The 17,428-nt window shown below is 41.5% G+C and overlaps 1 protein-coding gene across 1 annotated transcript; it reads left to right on the forward strand.

Annotated features, from left to right (window-relative positions):
- Window positions 1-9,547: 9,547 nt before the first annotated feature.
- pou1f1 (POU class 1 homeobox 1) lies at window positions 9,548-16,218 on the forward strand. Its single transcript, XM_084023131.1, has 7 exons — window positions 9,548-9,709; window positions 11,035-11,196; window positions 11,464-11,562; window positions 15,119-15,382; window positions 15,528-15,692; window positions 15,819-15,879; window positions 15,975-16,218. The coding sequence occupies exons 1-7, from the start codon at window positions 9,574-9,576 to the stop codon at window positions 16,213-16,215; spliced, it is 1,128 nt and encodes a 375-aa protein (XP_083879257.1). The 5' UTR covers window positions 9,548-9,573; the 3' UTR covers window positions 16,216-16,218.
- The last annotated feature ends 1,210 nt before the right edge of the window (window positions 16,219-17,428 follow it).

Genomic DNA, 17,428 nt, shown 5'->3' on the forward strand with positions numbered 1-17,428 from the left:
CACATGCACAGCGAGAAGGGGAGAGAAGAAATGTGCACAGGTCCAAGTGGGAAAAATACCAAAACAATATTTTGGTATTTTTCCAAAAGAGAAAGAAGGGTCACAAATGAACCTGTGTAGTAAACTGTATGATATGGAGTAGGCTACATTTCTGTTCATCATGATTGTAGGTGCAGATTTTATTTCATTGACCTCGTGTTGCATAACATTATGCATTATGTTACAGCGAGGCTTCCAACAGAACGAGAGGGGATCTCAGTATAGATCTTAATATGCTCTTCAGTACCATAAGGTGTTGCAACAATTTCAGGGGTCAATCCCCCTGTTTTTTCCACCAGAGAATTCATATAAATTATCCAAAATTCCTCCATAATAGTTGATGCATTATTCATCATAAACACATGCCGCCGGCTCCCTTCTGCTCGAGTCTCTGCTCCACCAGATCAGCACACAGAAAACCGTTATTTACTCTAAATGGGACCATCATTGACAAAGTGGACATCATGCTGAAGTACACTGAAGAATCCTGTTCCTTTGTTTAGGTCACATTTAGTTTCCCAGAATAACAGTTGCTGCAACTTTAATAATGTTTGCTTGCCCTCAGATAGTTATTATTCACAGATTTTCAAAACCAAAACCCTGCTGTGGTCGAATGTCATTATTAACTCAAGTACTTATTTAGTAGTAGCAGTAGCAATTTTTGCTAAATGTTCTACTCCATTCTATCTTAGATTCAATGCACTTTTACTCCACTACATTCATTTTAAGCTTTAGTGACGAGTTACTTATATTTTGCATCAATAATTAAAATAATAAAAACCACAGATAGAGATGCACAACTACTGATAGAGCTTGATTAAACTGTATGTCAAGATGGGATGTTCTGAGCGTGTAACCTTAAGCAATAACTTTTAACTTGGAAATATACATTTAAATAATGTCTTCTCATCCACATCTTTTGAAGAAGGCTGGCATGAACATGAATAAGGTATGAGGGCAAAGCATATTAATCATGCGATTAATCTTTACATTTATACAGTCACATATTTATTAGATTAAAGTTCTGAAGGCTCCTCATGAACATCAGACTTTGTGCTTGACCGCATTCCAACCGCCTTTCAAATGCGTTTTTGCGGAGGCGCCTTTCAAGTCGGCAACAGCGACAGAAAGTAGCTCCTGGAATATGTAAACTTGTGACTAATATGAACGCATCATCAAAGATATAGTGATTAGGAGTAAGATGAATTCCCCCGTACAGGCCCTACTGGGGTGCGTTGAGATGATCTGCTTACAATCACATGATCAGACCGATGATGAGTGTGTGCCGCTACTCTTTGAAGCCTTTTAGTTACAGTCTGGATCATCAGGACAAATTAGCCTTCATTTGGTCCTTCTCTGTGATCTGTGTGTCTCCTCACTTCAATCTCTGTCAGCCCTCGGAGACCTGCTCTTTTCATCACCAGGACCGTTTGATCTGAGCCTCTGTGCTCTGGTCTTCACAACCCAGGAAGAGGCTGACAAAACGGGAGAGCGGACTCATTGTTTTCAAAATTGTATCGTGCTGCCCCTTTTTCTCCCGATATTTGTGTAATTATCATAATTCGCTCACCATGTTGCCTTTATCACACCAGCTCTTTGAATTTACAGAGACCAAGGCCACAGGAACGCTGAAATGTTACGCGTTATCATGCTTCCTGTCTTCTCATAACTGCAGACCTGGTCTGCGTGTTAAACCCAGAGCTTTCCCACCACACTGTGTTTCATGATGCTTATCAATACACCAGTGGCCTGTCAGTGTCATCCTTTCATATTTAATCTGCACTGATGCATCATCAAAGATAGCCAGGGGCATAGATGCAACATTGTCACACCAATGTGTCAAATACAGCAGATTGGTCAGTGGCACTAAGACTTCAGATAATGAGAGTCTACAGTATGTAACCGACTAGTGTCAGTTATGGCGTGCCGATGTTGGCCTGTCAATGACGGCGTGTCAATATATTGTCGTTACATGCAGTGTCTCATTAAATAAATTGCTCTGCCTGTTATGCCGCTGGCTCTTTATGTTCACCAGCTAGTTGTGTGTCAAACTCCACCTCAGCTTTGATGCCAATATTGTCCCAGTGGCCAGTAACAGTATTGCAAGGGGATATTTCTTTTAAAAAGCCATCTGTAAAACGTGATTTATGTTTGTAAAAAGTTACAGGAAACAAGAAAAGCTATTTTTATATGCTCGATGTCACCCCACGCCTGAACTTATCAAAATATGTTTTGCCTTATGCACTCGGCGGTATTACATTTTCATTCAAGTGAACGGGCGTGAGTCAATCTAGATCTTATAAAAGAGTCATGATAAATCTTTGTCAGATTACCACTATGATCAATCTTTCTCACTGCACTGCTAATAAAGAGAAAAATATCGATCAGTGCAAAGCAGCTATGAATGGGATTTTTAGAATGTATTAAATGATGTGTCATAAGGTGTCACTGTGTGTAATGAACCTATCCAGAGAATTATCAGCCTGCAGCTCCCCTCTGCTTTCCAGCTCCATTCATATCAGCTTCAAAGGTGATATCAGTATCAGACACTGCTGTATGAAATGTTGTCTGACAGGGTGGGATAAGCCTGCCCCGAGAGCTTGTTGAGGTTGTACCAGCACACATTACCTCGTCTTTTATTGTATGTGAACAGCTGTCAGTAAGTTACAAGCCTGAGTGGACCCAGATAAATAAACAAGATGAAGTTAACTAGCGTTTCAATCAGACTGCGAGGAGCCGTTGGTCATCTGAAATACATTTCGCTTGAACCAAACCCTGATCTTGTTGAACGATTTCCCCTCTAACTCCAACTGTAATTTCTCCGTGTAATTAAATGTAGGCTGCACACACGAGCCTGTCGACAGGAGCGACGGAGGTGAGGAAGGTGTGCTGGATTTGACATGAGGTTGGAGGAGGGTGTGTGATGCAGTGCTTGTTGTTGTGTAGCCTCCTTGTGGTCAGGTGAGATGAAAGCACGAGAATGAAGCAGACGGTAAAAAAATACAAACACAGTTGAAGATTGTAACCTTGTTGGGGAAGGCTGCAGGATTTAGCTACCTACAGGTATACAAGCATGTGCATTTTTTTTGTTATAAGAATAGCACTAATCTTATTTTGAATCATTTAAATGCCTAAGGAAGCTTATCAAGGAAGCTTGTTTCAGTGGAATGCTTTCAATCCCATTTGATTGGGCATTTTGTTCGTTGTAAAACGATTGCTACATTTGATGGAAAACGGATTCTTTTCTTCCACACAGACCACATTAGCCTTCATGCAGATAAAGATGGTTTTCCACCCCAGGCAGCTTTCATTTGTGGATATCCATAGGGCACAGCTCTGGTTCAGCAAATGAGGGGATAGCTGGGAAAAAAGCTTGTAGTCTTACAGGCCACATGAGTAAAATGCCCTGCCTTGGTGCTTGTTGCCTAGCTACTGCCTACATCCATCCTGTATGATTGTTATTCTATTTAATTTTTTTCTCTCGTTTTTTTTTTTTTACCAGTGCATAATGAAGACTTGAATAAAGCTTATATCACATATATGATGTGTTTATCAGGTACCGTACACGTCTTTATATCTGGTTCTTTTATTCCGCCTCTCATTGCTTTACCTCTCAATTCTTTGTTCCACTCTCTTTATATTATATGAACGTTTTTGCATCATGACCTTTAGAGCAAGATGGCATTGTGTATCAGAAACAGTTTTGAATGGACTTCTGGTGCATGGCACATGAGGTTATAGTGTTGAATTGCAAGTAGTGACCTGTGAAGACAGATTTCCTAAAGATTCCAAGCTGAGACGTCAACAACCTTCAAATATGTCTTGAAATGAAAGCAATGTTACCCGCTTACAGCACCCACTTGTAGCGTAATTTCTTTTTTTATTATTTTATCCTAGCTGGTCCATCGTAGACCCATGTGTCACTGTCTCTTCCCCCCACCCGTCAGTGCTTTTCAACAATGCCATCTATCTGTTAGATATACTTATCCTCCTGCAACATCTTGTTATTCAGTTTTTTTGCCCTTCAAACTGTGAGCACCGCGAAGAGCCGAGGACAAGAGATTCACAAAGAGCAGCATGCATGCCAGCAGTGTTGACTATGTAAAAACAGAGGGCGAAACTCATCCGGTGACACAATTGTATATGGATTGTAAAATAAAAGTCTCTTTAAACATTCAGCATGCTGTGCAATTAATATATTTAGCAAGTACTATGATGTTTGTGTGTTTTGCAGAAGGAACAAAAGGGACAGTGCGTCCTCACAGCGGAGGCTCAGTGGATGAAATGTGGCTGCTGGGATCAAGAGAAATGGAGGACACTGAGTTTCTAGCTGGAAGTTCACAGTAGGTTTATGCTATGATTTTCTCTTTCTTTTTTCTCTCTTTTTTTGCTGCATTCATTACTCACTCTTTCCAATGATATGATAATATATTTGGTGATGCATGTTTTTTATTTATTTTGCACTTGAATGAAGGTCTTTGCAAGGTCTTTGAAAACCTTTGATGGTAAATCGGTTGGTTTTCCACTTTTATCACCTTCTGTGCAACCTTTTCTACAAACAGAGTACAAATAGAAGAAGACTTGGTGTACAAATTGTAAATGAAAGCTTTAGTTGTCTATTTAAAATGCCTACCGCCGTGTTTAAACAGTGCTATGGGTTAAGTTCATTATGAGTGTGTGTCTGAAAGCCCTTCACGGCTTATTTCTTCTTGTACTGTAGACGGGAATGAGAACCCGTTGAAAGGAACTAGAGAGTGTTACACAATTCCTTTGCTCTGCAACAACTTTATTACATGAATAACATATTGCTTGATTTCACTTGATTTATTTTTTGGATATCTGCTCTGATTTGAGACAAATGCAGAACATTCTTATAAAAAAACACCTCAGAATACCTGAGACTTGATAACAAAGTGAGTTGGTCCATTGTGACTATACTGAGAGCTGTGAATTAACGTCAAAGTAATGTCATTTATCTAGCAAATATTCGATGTGACATTTACTAAATGAAGAGAGATGGTAATCTGTGTGAGATGAGGAGAGCAGATTCCAAACCCGCTCTTGTTTCCTCTTCTGGACAGTTAACCTTTGCTGTTCGAACAGGGTTTGTTGAATATGTTGATGAAATTAGCTCTCGCAGATGCGGGCGGGCGGTGTTTGTTCAGCGCTCGGTGAGTCAGGCGCAGCTCTGGGCAGATGGCAGTCAGAGTGTTGCATGAAGCTTGATATTCATCAGGAGTGCTGACCCCTGCCACGATGTATTCAAGCATCCAACAAACCTCACTCAGAGTTCATCCCTGCATAATGAATGGGTGCAGAAATTCAAAAACAAGAGAAAAGTCGCTTTTCGGCTCTCGGTTCCACTCCCACTTGCCCTCTCTCATGGTTCGGTTGAGTGAAAACAGGGATATTTGGACAAAATGTTCATGCTGGTTTGGAGCACGAAATTCTAGCGCTGATTGTTTTATACAAGGGCTGTTATTTAAAGAAATTTGCTGAAGTGCTGCAGGGTCAATCAACAAAGTTCAGTGTGTTATTAAAAGAAATTGCACACACCCACACCGAGCCATGGACATTCTCAAGTAAAAATCTTGGAAAATAGGCAGCAGCACAAAGCTGCAGTCAGTTTGTTTTTGTCAGCTGAGAGATACCTTTGACATCTGGGAAACAGATTTTGCTTCACACTGCATTAGCTACTACCTACTACCTACTACAAACTATCTATCTATCTATCTATCTATCTATCTATCTATCTATCTATCTATCTATCTATCTATCTATCTATCTATCTATCTATCTATCTATCTATCTATCTATCTATCTATCTATCTATCTATTTTAAAACATGTATTTTTTCTACTTTGTCCACACGGGAATTCAGTCTTCATATAATAATATATAAATTGTTGCATAAGTGGGGAAAAAAGTGTTTACACACTTGTTTTTTTTTATTTTTTAGAAAAAGCGGTGATGAGCTAAATGGGAAATGGAAACGCCTTTGTTGACATAGCCAACATTTAACTCCCATGACTGATCAGCTGTTTCTGCTGTTAGCGATATTTCAGTTATTAGTGTGTCATGCTTGTCTTCATCTCCAGACTGCATGAAACATGGTCAATCGCTGACATGAAAGAACGATTCAAACTTGCCCGATTGAAACAAATTCCTGAACTGCTAAACTGCAATTATGTTTTGTACAAAATATATGACATTTGATGGTCATTCTCTTCAAGCACACACACACACATGCACACACATGTTAGCAAGTTACACATCAGTATAAAACCCCTGAGATGTGCCATCTCCTTTACACGCATGCACACACATAGTCCACCTGGTACACATCTACGGATGTGATACCTGTGAGAATGTGTCACCACACTCTGTTCCCACTGGATCAACAGTCTTCGGAGTGTGTGTGTGTGTGTGTGTGTGTGTGTGTGTGTGTGTGTGTGTGTGTGTGTGTGTGTGTGTGTGTGTGTGTGTGTGTGTGCGTGCGTGCGTAGTGGGGAAGGGAATATATCTGATACCTGCTTGTTACAACATGCTTTATTGTCTGTATGAGATTAGAGTAATAGTCCATTTTAGTCCATCTGTCAACAACCAAACATTGTATTTATGTTATGGTGTATGTACGTGCACATATTTGTGTGTGTGTGTGTGTGTGTGTGTGTGTGTGTGTGTGTGTGTGTGTGTGTGTTTGATGGGGAGGGAAGCTGAGGAGGGGACAGGGATCTGGGACAGGTGCTTAAAGAGAACCCCTTTGACTCATGGTCTCTTCACTAATTAAGTTTAGGCTCTTTATGTGCATGTGTGTGTGTGTGTGTGTGTGTGTGTGTGTGTGTGTGTGTGTGTGTGTGTGTGTGTGTGTGTGTGTGTGTGTGTGTGCGTGTACTTATCTATCCATGGGAAAGGTTTGACTTTTCCACTCCCTCACCCTCTGATTATCTATTTTGTACGCATCTAAAAGCACATTCAGTCCGCACTAGTCTGATCAAGCTCTTTGACTCATCTATTTGCTGGTATTATAAATATCAACATCCAATATACATTGAAATTTGACAATTTTATTTCCAGATATTTGTAGTTCCTGTTTGTGGAAGTGTTTGTGCTGAATTTTAGCATGCTTAACCCGGAAACAGTTTAGATGATGGGACTAGCAAAGATCAATTTTGTAGCGATAACAACAAACTTGTGCAAAATAAAATACTACAGTCATTACCCAAACTGTAAAAAAAAAAAAGTCTACTGTAGTCATCATCAGGGAGAGAACCCTGCATGAATCACGTCTGATTAATCAGTCAAATATTGACACAAAATGTGATATTTAAAGGGAGATTTTCTCAGTCACAGTGTACTATTTTGTATTTATGTTGCAGCTACATGTGCTGTTGTGTCAACGTTGAGTCATCTCGGCAGGCTGTTACACCATCAACTGCTTACATGAAAGGCCAATAAGCAACTTGAGCTGATTTTAGAAGAATTATTGGTCTGTTCTTTTCATGAAAAGTCTAAATTGCTGAAGAATCATTTTAATTATCTGCTGGTAGATTTTTGGGAGATTAAAAAAATCAGAGGCGGTTCAGTCTCTATGTGCAAAAATAAGCCTGCATTCACCAGCTGGGAAGATGGTCTTTACCCTGAGTGGGAGTTGTTGGCTGAAATGAAATAAGAGAGCGAAGTATTTTAAGGATGATATGGTGCTGCTGAGATTTTTTTTTTTATTGTCACACATCATTACATCGAGTCGTGTTCTTAATGTCGGGGATTCGGTGTCTTTGTTTCAGACCTGCTTGGGTAAAATGAGATTTGTCAAAGTCCATTTTGATTTGCTTTGCAATTTGTCACAAAGGCTTTCTTCGTCTGTGCTCGGCCTTGTTGTGTTTTGTTTAAGATCTATCGAGGTTACAGAATGAAGGGGAGTTGGAAGAAGTAAATTCGAGTCACCGTCATTTGATTTGGGATTTTGATGCCTTTGTAGGACGGGACAACATGTGCCAACCACGATTAACAGGCTTTTCTCTTAGGTTATTTCAATGTGGGAATGTGTCAAACTGTGTCAGCTTCGAACAAAATGAACATTTCTTCACCCTCCACTCGAGTGAATGGATGAATCTGTTTCATATCTGTTTTGAGCAGAGACATTGTCAAAAGGTCGGGCTGCATCCAGTCCAGATTTACACTGCATGCTTAAGCGAGTCGAGTCGTGCCTGCCACCCACAAGCTATTTTCCACCTGCTGCCCACCTACATCCACAATAGTGAAGCAGAGCTCAGGACAAACACAAACACAAACAGACACAACAGAGTGCACATGGTGGCCACGCTCTCCAGATTAGCCTTTATCCTCCCAGATGAGACGCTGTTGTCTTTACCTGGAGCGCTCTGCATTCAATACAATTTGGACACCCTATGGAGACGCGTTTCTTTTAGCTTCCACTGAGATACACGATCTAAAAAAAAACAGTCCTGCAAGACTTCAGTGTCTGTAGTGAAAAACAAGTGTGGTTTTCCTGTTTCGCAGCGGTCTAGTGGACATGCATGCAAAACAAAGCAATTGGTTTGAGACAATTTGCGGCTTCATGTCAACCCATATTATATACTGTATTATCACATTAAGCTGAACGAGCTCATTGTTATTTTAATGAGCACACTGAGGGTTCACCATATTTTCCTATTGTAACAACAACACAATCCTGCAATCAAGGAGAGGGAGAAGAGAGGGAGAGGGAGGGGGGGAGGAGAGGAGGAGATCATGTTTCTCAGCCGCTCTGTACCCTAATCCTGGATTTGGAAACGGGATGAGGAGAACACAGGTAAGGGCAAACACAAGTAATAACAGCACTGACATGGGATTGGTAGGTGGGGGGGAGAGCAGCTCGATAGGAACTATGGGGCCTCGTAGGTCGAGAGAGGGGTGGTTATTCAGGTGGGTGGGATATAAATACCTCCAGTAGACAAGGGCAGCAAAATGCTGAGGATGAGACAGACACTGGCTCACCTGCAGAAAAAAAACAAGTAAATGCACTGCAGAGGCCTCAGTGAGAGAAAACTCAGTAGTTGAGAAACAGCTTGTATCTGCTCTATCAGTGATAGTAACGTCAACCTGAAGCTCATCACTATTCAGCTTCCAGAGTCTTGGCTGAGGGTTCAGATGTGTCGCAAACGATGAAGAGTTCTGGACGGCACGCGTTTTCCTTTTGAGAAAGGGAGAGTTGTTTTCTACCTGCGTATTCCCAGGTAACTGAAGAGAGACCTGTGTCTGACTGAATTAGGAAGAAGAGGACAAGAAAAAGAAGACAAGACGCAGCGACAAGGCAGAACAAGAGAAGGCCAAGGGAAGACAAAAGGAAGGACAAGACATAGCAAAACACCAGAAAGGAGAACAAGGAGAGTAACAATGGAACACGAGACCAATTAAAGCAAAGAGTGAGAAAAACAAAGAAGAGGAAAGAAGAAAAAAAAGCCACCAGTTCCCATTTCACTGTCAGACTTCAGTGCACCACTGGGACCATTCAAGAGAAGCCAAAGGAGAATGGCATGCCAGGCTTTCAGCGCCGACTCTTTCAACCCACTTGCTGGAGATTCGCCCTTGCCAATCCTCATGCACCACGCCTCTACCGGCGACTGCCTGCCAGCCAGCTCCCATGCTCACAGCATGGTTTCTGCGGGTAAACTGGGTCCAAATGTTTTCTTCTATCGCATTGTGCTCTACACGATTTGTTCTGTCAAAAAAATAGGCTCCCACGGTCACAAAGTAAGAGGAGATTGGATGTTGATAGTGCTTGAATGATACGGACCGTGGCCCATCTATAGTGTAGTTGTGATGTTAAATCCCGGCTGCAGGAAGGCGGCCGTGTAACTTCAATCTTCCACTTCAGCTTCACAAAGAGAGGGTATTGGCATTGTGCCGTTTTTTCTTGCTGTGACAAAGTGATTCTTTTCTCCTGTTGTTATTGGCCACCCTATTGACTTTACAGGAAGTCCCATGGGTGCTGCAGGTGAGTGATCTTGTACAAGTTGCTCCCGTAGACCTCTAATTGATCCAAGCTGAGCAGGAATGAGGATAAATTGGATTGAAAAGTATATTTATTCGAAGCCAACCTAAAATTATGGAAATGTATCTAATTATCTGGTTTGGCCCAGCTGTCTCTTCTCAGTGGATAATTGCTTTGAGGATATGTTATCGGTATGGCAAACCCCCTCCAGACCCTCTTTTTTTCACGGCGGAGCATTGTGGGGAAAACTTCCTGGGAATTTTAGTGCCTGCTGATTGTTACAGCTTAGATCAGATCAAGTAGAACATTGTTCAAATGTTGCAAAAAGATTTGTTCTGCCCAGATAGTACTTGAAATGTGAAAAGTGGCCATCTCAAAGAAATGGTGCAAAAGTGCAATTTGTTATCATTAAATAATTTTTGAGGATTTGAGGATAGCCTCATAATCCTCGGGCCCGTCATCACACAGAACGCCTCCATAGTTCCTACATTAGTGTTGGTGTTATTCTACCTCACAGTGTATCCCAACACATTAGTGCTTGAGCTGAACACCAAGCTGCGTGAAAGTATGAATACATGAATAGTAATGTAATTAGCGGAGGACATGACAAGAGAGGGATGTTCAACTTTATTTAAGTACACTTAGAGAAGAGAACCGACAAAGGACTCTTCGTAGAAAAAACTTTAATGGGTTTTCAGTGGAAGGTTTTAGTGTACATGAGTACAATTATAGTAAACTTATTTTCAAAAACCTCTCTTTTTCTATATGTACATCTTATTAATGCTGTATCACAGTGTGTTACTATGTGTTGCTGTTCCCCTCACCCCTCCATGCTTTGTTTTATTCTTTAAGGAGGCTATTGTAACATCTGGCCAGGGACTACAGATGGATACTAACCTGTTGGCTAACTAACAAAAATGTTAATTCATATTAAATAAAGAGATCTGATCTTTTGTTCTACGGTGTTGTCAGATTGTAACCACATTTGTCTCCATCAGTATCGTCTGGGCTGTCCCTGGGTCAGCCCTCCAAGCGCACCCACATGCACCTGTCCACTTCCTCCCTCGGCAATGCTTTTGGCAACAGTCCCCCGGGCCTACATTACCCAGTCACCCCCTGTCACTACAGCAACCAGCAGGCCACCTATGGCATGATGGCAGGTGAGTGGTGGCGACGGTATTTGTGTATTTGTCTATTGCTGTAATTAATCCGCAAGTCAATCAACAAACACTTCATCATCGAGGTCAACCGAGCCTTTAATCACTGTATTAAGCAAATTATGCTGTGATGGTAATGTAGCAGTAATGATGAGGGTGGTATCACGCAGACGATGATGACTTCACTGATAAGACCCATGCTGATGATAATATGATCTCTCTCTCTCTCTCTCTCTCTCTCTCTCTCTCTCTCTCTCTCTCTCTCTCTAGCTCAGGAGATGCTCTCTGCCAGTATTTCTCAGACTCGTATCCTGCAGACATGTGGTGTTCCTCACCCCAACATGGTAGGCAGTGCAAACCCATTGCAAGGTAACGATTAAATAAACACACACAGACACACACACACACACACACACACACACACACACACACACACACACACACACACACACATAATTATTCTCTCTCATGGCCTGGAGAGGAATCCCGTAAATTGTTTATCGGCAATCAGTTTATTTCCAATTTATTTATTTATTTATTTATTTTCCATTAGCTATCAGTTAAATTATATTTCAGACTTGATTACTTCACCTAACACTTGAGCTCTTTAGCACACTTGTTAAACATAACTGTCAAAGACGACTTGCCACTTCCTCCCGATGGCGCAGAGGGAGCCAAAGCAAGGATATAGAAGTTGTTGTGTGAATGCGGTCGGGGGAGGGATGCTGCTGGTGTTAAGAGACTTTCTAGTCTTCATGCCAAGGGATTCTGGTGTCAAATCCAAGTTGGGCATCTGTGTTTTTAAAGCTGCCAAAAATATTTTTGACAGTCAACATTGAGCTCTCTCTTCTGGGATATGTCACATATGTCTAAGCACCATGTGATGGCACTCATGTTGCCAGGCTGCTGTCAATGAAGTCTAATTAAATCCCAATGAAGGTTGCAATATAACTTTGATTGTTGCCTATTTAATCATAAATATTACTATTTTACTGTGAAGATTGAAAAACAATTCAATAGTCTTTTTAGTCTTTTAGCCTGCACATTTAGCACCAAATCATCATTTCTCAGGACAGATATAATTATGGTAATTTTGATGTGGCATTTAAAATCACTTTAAAGCCATAATTCTTACTGTACACACAAGATATACCAAGTTGGGGCAAATACTGGCTAAAAAGTATATGATCCAAATAGTCTACTTGCTGGAACAGAACTATTAACATTTGCAGAGGAAACAGGATTGCTGCTGGTCTTTTAACAGACAAGGATGATAGGATGTTAACCGCTGGAGGCGACATCGACCCGCTACTGCAATTAGTCTATTGAAATGGTATGGTCTGCAGTGTCCCACAGTGTGCTGAAATACATTAAGATTAAAATTCAACAGCCGGCCACATTTAGTATTAACATTAGGAGGTCATCACAAAAATGAAACTTGTTGAAAGTGGTCAGTAACAGCACGCATCAGAGGGGTAATTAAAAGGAAAGGGCAGTCGAGTTAATAGCATTAAATAAAACTCTGTAACCAGTGAACTGAGACAAGGTCGTAGAAAGTGGCCCTTTCATTTTGCATTTTTAAAGCTGCACTAAACCATTTTTTTATTTTAACAATGGATCAAATAGCCAAGTGTAATGTGAAAGGTATACATGTATGAACCCACACGTAGTTATGACCTCTGGAGTTCCCCTTAGGGTGATAAAAAAAAGTCAGTGCTTTGCTAATAATGACAACAGTATGAAATTGGTAGGTCTATCTTTGCTCAGCATGAAGCTGTTGATGCTGTTTTCAAAGTCAGGTGTCCAGTCAGTCTCAACAGCATACAAACAAATGGCAGCACAGCGTTCTGTACAGTAAACTCTCCAGGGAATATCCGTACATCACGCACAAACAAGGCAAAGCCTTCTCTCTCTCTCTCTCTCTCTCTCTCTCTCTCCGACAAGGTGATGGCGAACAGGACCCCAAAATGGCTCATATACTGCTTTTAGTGCGACACAATATTTACTATTCTCTGAGTTTGTGTGCCATCATGGCAAAATGTGGCACCTACTGTAGTGGTTCCACAGAGCCAGTTTGGAGTACTCGAACCAGCTGTATATATGTCCGTGGACAGTTTTTGTAACCGCAAAATAGTGTCGCAACCTTGCAAAATGCACTTACAAAATTACATCAAAGATGGCCGAGGTCCGAGCAAGGGGGCCAGGGATAGGGGAAGTGGTAGCGCATGGATGGTCTCTAGTTAGCTATGTCGGAGATTCCAATGAAGCTTTTATGGTAATGGTGTCTCAGTGTTCTATAGAAAAAAATATTGCTATGCACTGTATTATGCTCAGTTTGAAGAAGGAGATGCCAAATCAAGGGATCCATACTTGCCATAATAACACACTATGTGTCTCCAGAATCACATTTTGCCGTGATGACACACTCACAGACACACAGGGTGAAAACATTACCACTAGTAAACATTACATCACATATGACCTTCATGAAGGTCGGATTGTTTGCAGGGCTGTTGTGTTAGACTCATACACAAGTTTTTGAATATGATGAACTGGCCATTATATTGCGACCTTGTCTTGTCTGTGTTGTGATTGCATCTCCCTCATCACTGGGTCTGTAACATTCAGTTGTTTTTACTGCACTACAACCCCACTGACACAAGAGGGGAGTGTTGCATTGCTCATTAGAGATAGTGTTTCTGCAACGTTGATGCTATCAAGAGTAAGCAATACTTGTGGGATAGTGGCCTGAAGCCAACATTTGGCAGCTGTCAGCCAATACCTGGCTATTTTCTGTTCTTGCGGTATCAGGATATGATTGATTCAACGTCTCAGTCAAATTGATTAATGCAGTTGTTTTTTCTTCCACTGCAGCTGTGCAAAGTGTTGATGCAATGACGAGCATCATATCCCAAATAACAATTAGTCATCCACCCATCTGCTACTCTGGCAGGAGTCTGCCATTAATGCAAACAAAAGGGAGAAACTGTGATTGGCAGCAACAGGCACATGTTCCACTGCAGCTAAGCGCTTCACATTAACAGCCACTTGAAGAAAGTAGAAGGGCACTCATAGAGTGCAGGCCGCCGCCAAGGCCATTTCCATAATGTCTGTATACGCACTGTGATTTGGATCTGCTCCAAAATCTAATGGGATCTTCTTTGGACCGTGCTACAACCTTCCTCCAAGTTTCATGAAAATCAGACCACTAGGGGTTTCTCCCCCCCCCCCCCCCCCCCCCCCCCCGATATCCTGCTGATAAACAGACAAACAAACCAATAAACTGAATTTAAAACATTACTTCCTTGGTGTACGTCATAACGAAGGATCTTGAATATTAAGGATATGACAAAACTTTTAAAAGGTTTCGAACTGTTTTATTTGTATCACTTAACGACCGTTTAAAACAAAGAAGTGAACTCAAGTAGTCCATCAATCAATGTGAATGGGCTTGTTAAATAACAGCTGAACGGCAGAGATGAATATCTGGGATATATTATGTTGAGGGGAAGAGAAACCAATACCTATTCATCAAAAGGCTTTGAAATAATGTGATATTAAGTAGTCTACGTGGGGTTTCATGAGGGGTTTTCTCACTTACGAAATAAAAATGGGGCAAAAGATGTCAATGGTCATTCCCATTAGTTCCAGGGGGGTGAAAAACACTATATATTGGGGTTTCATGGGGAAATTATAACAGCAAAATAATAATACAAAAAACAATACTAGCAGTTTTTATTCTTAGTTCAGGGTGCATGTCAAAGCTTTTTTAAGCCGTGGAAATAAAGGCTGTCAGGATCCATAGGGAATAGGGGCCCTGCTGTTTTTGGCACCCTTCTGACAGTCTGAGGGTCTCCCTTGAGACTCCTACCAACTAATTTCCCTCTCTCAAGCTTTCTCTCTCCCTCTCTCCCCCTCTCTCTAGGGTCTCTTACTCCGTGCTTGTACAAGTTTCCAGATCATGGTCTAAGTAGTGGTTCTTGTGCATTAAGCCACAGTTTCTCCTCACTGCCCCCGGCCCTCCTCTCCACTGATGAGGCCCCCGGGGGTCTGAGTATTGGAGAGATGAAAACTGACGGCCAAAAGAAGGGCATGCGGGACCCAGAAGATGCTCCCGCTATGGACTCGCCGCAGATACGGGAGCTGGAGATGTTTGCCAATGACTTCAAAATACGCAGGATCAAACTTGGCGAGTATTATCACGGAAATGACCCCACTACCCAACGGTGCCAATTAGACCCTTGACATGAGTGCTTCTGTTGTTGCTCTCACCTTGCCGCTTCGCCGCTCGTGGGTATTCTTATTAAGCATTGTCGTTTCCTTTTCACCTCCAGGCTACACACAGACGAATGTAGGCGAGGCTCTTGCCGCAGTGCACGGCTCCGAGTTCAGCCAGACCACGATCTGTCGCTTTGAAAATTTGCAGCTGAGCTTCAAGAACGCCTGCAAACTCAAGGCCATTCTGGCTAAATGGCTCGACGAAGCTGAGCTGGCCGGCGGTGAGTCACACACATCCACTCCGATCCGTCAACCCTCATTTACGGCATCTATTGAGACGTAATCTTTACCTTGGTATCTCATCTCCATGTCGATCGATAACAATGTAGTGTTTTCCCTTCTTGCAGCCTTGTACAGTGATAAGATAGGAATGAATGAGCGAAAAAGGAAAAGGAGAACAACTATCAGGTATACAATAAGGAGCAAAGATACGATGGATACCATGACAACAACATTTTGGTTTCATAGAGATCATCTTCTCTTCCCCTTGTTCCCCACTGCAGCCTGGGAGCGAAGGAGGCTCTGGAGCGTAGCTTTGTGGAAAAAAGCAAGCCGTCCTCGCAGGAAATAGCCCGGATTGCTAAAGGCCTCCATCTGGAGAAGGAGGTGGTCAGGGTGTGGTTCTGCAACCGACGGCAAAGAGAGAAACGGGTCAAAACCAGCCTCAACCTCAGCTCCTGTTTGACCAAACTCAGTCCACACTGCATTGCACAGATGAGTAAAACACAGAGACCCATGGTATAGGTCTAAGGTTCAGTTAGGAAGTTACCGTTCACCTCGTGTCTGCTGCTTCATGACCACATCTAGTGAAAATGTGTTATTTCAGAATAGAATGAAGTGAGAGAACAGACAATGAAAAAAAAGAAAATCAATAGTTAAAACATTTCAAACTATTTCATTGATTTATCATTCAGAAGATCATTTGTATCCTGTGAAGATCGGCCTTACTTTCATTCTTCTCATTGACCTCATATGATCTGCTGGTTTGACATGACGGCATGACATTTAAATATACTGAATCTTGGCTGTGCCTTGTTTGCTATGATGTACACTGAACATGTACTACGCAGACCAAATACGATGTAATATATGCACCAGAGAGCAGATGTGCATGCAAGACGTAGACCAGCCATGTGCCTTTAACAGATCCAAGCTCCACTTTAGTTCTTAAAAGAGAAAAGAAACTTTATTGTTGATGAAATCAGCCAAACTCTTTGTGTTGTAGTTGTTTGTGCGTGTATTTGTGATTAGAGCGGAAACTCTCATTAATTACCTGTCTTATATGAAAAATGTTTGTTTTATTTAAATTAATAGTTGTGGTAAATAAAATAATAATATATTTAAATTTTCACAACAACCTATTTATTTGATGTCTAATAAATTATGTTGATCTACTTAGCTGAGTGCAACCTCTCTGATTTATGGTTTGAAGTCAGGGATATGTGAAACGTTCCAGCATTTTTGGCAACAAATGGATCCGAGGTCTGCGGTTTCCCCGTCGTAAGATGGATTTAATTTGTCATATTTGTTGATGTTATGCTGCCTTGACAAAGTGGACTACAAAGAAGAACATCCAGCCAGTCAGGACTCTGACCTGGTTGGGATGACTGATGTGAAACATCCCGTAAAGTGAAGAAACGAGCAAACACAACTTCCCTCTCAGACAAAATCCAGGGCTTTGTGTTCAGCTTGCATCAGGTAAAATGAATTAGCGCCTGGAAGAGAAGCACATCAGACCGCCATGTTCTTGTAAAGCAGTGGTAATGAAATACCGTAATTCCTACTTGATTGAAAACATCCAGTAAATATGTCTAAGACATAGCTGATTTGTACTGAGCTCGTGTCTTTCTGCTTCTCAAGCACTGGAAGGTAAATCCGTTTAAATCATTCCTGACAATAAAGGGGAACTGTTTCATGCAGAGCTACATGTGCCATCTCTCATTTTTACTAATGCCAT

Source organism: Eutrigla gurnardus (assembly GCF_963514095.1).
Source record: "Eutrigla gurnardus genome assembly, chromosome: 12".
NCBI lineage: Eukaryota > Metazoa > Chordata > Actinopteri > Perciformes > Triglidae > Eutrigla > Eutrigla gurnardus.

Coding starts and splice junctions, on each gene's coding strand:
- pou1f1 (XM_084023131.1), top strand. CDS start 9,574: ATGGCATGCCAGGCTTTCAGCGCCGACTCTTTCAACCCACTTGCTGGA. Junction 11,197..11,463: donor CACCTATGGCATGATGGCAG/GTGAGTGGTGGC, acceptor CTCTCTCTCTAG/CTCAGGAGATGCTCTCTGCC. Junction 15,693..15,818: donor CGAAGCTGAGCTGGCCGGCG/GTGAGTCACACA, acceptor CCCTTCTTGCAG/CCTTGTACAGTGATAAGATA.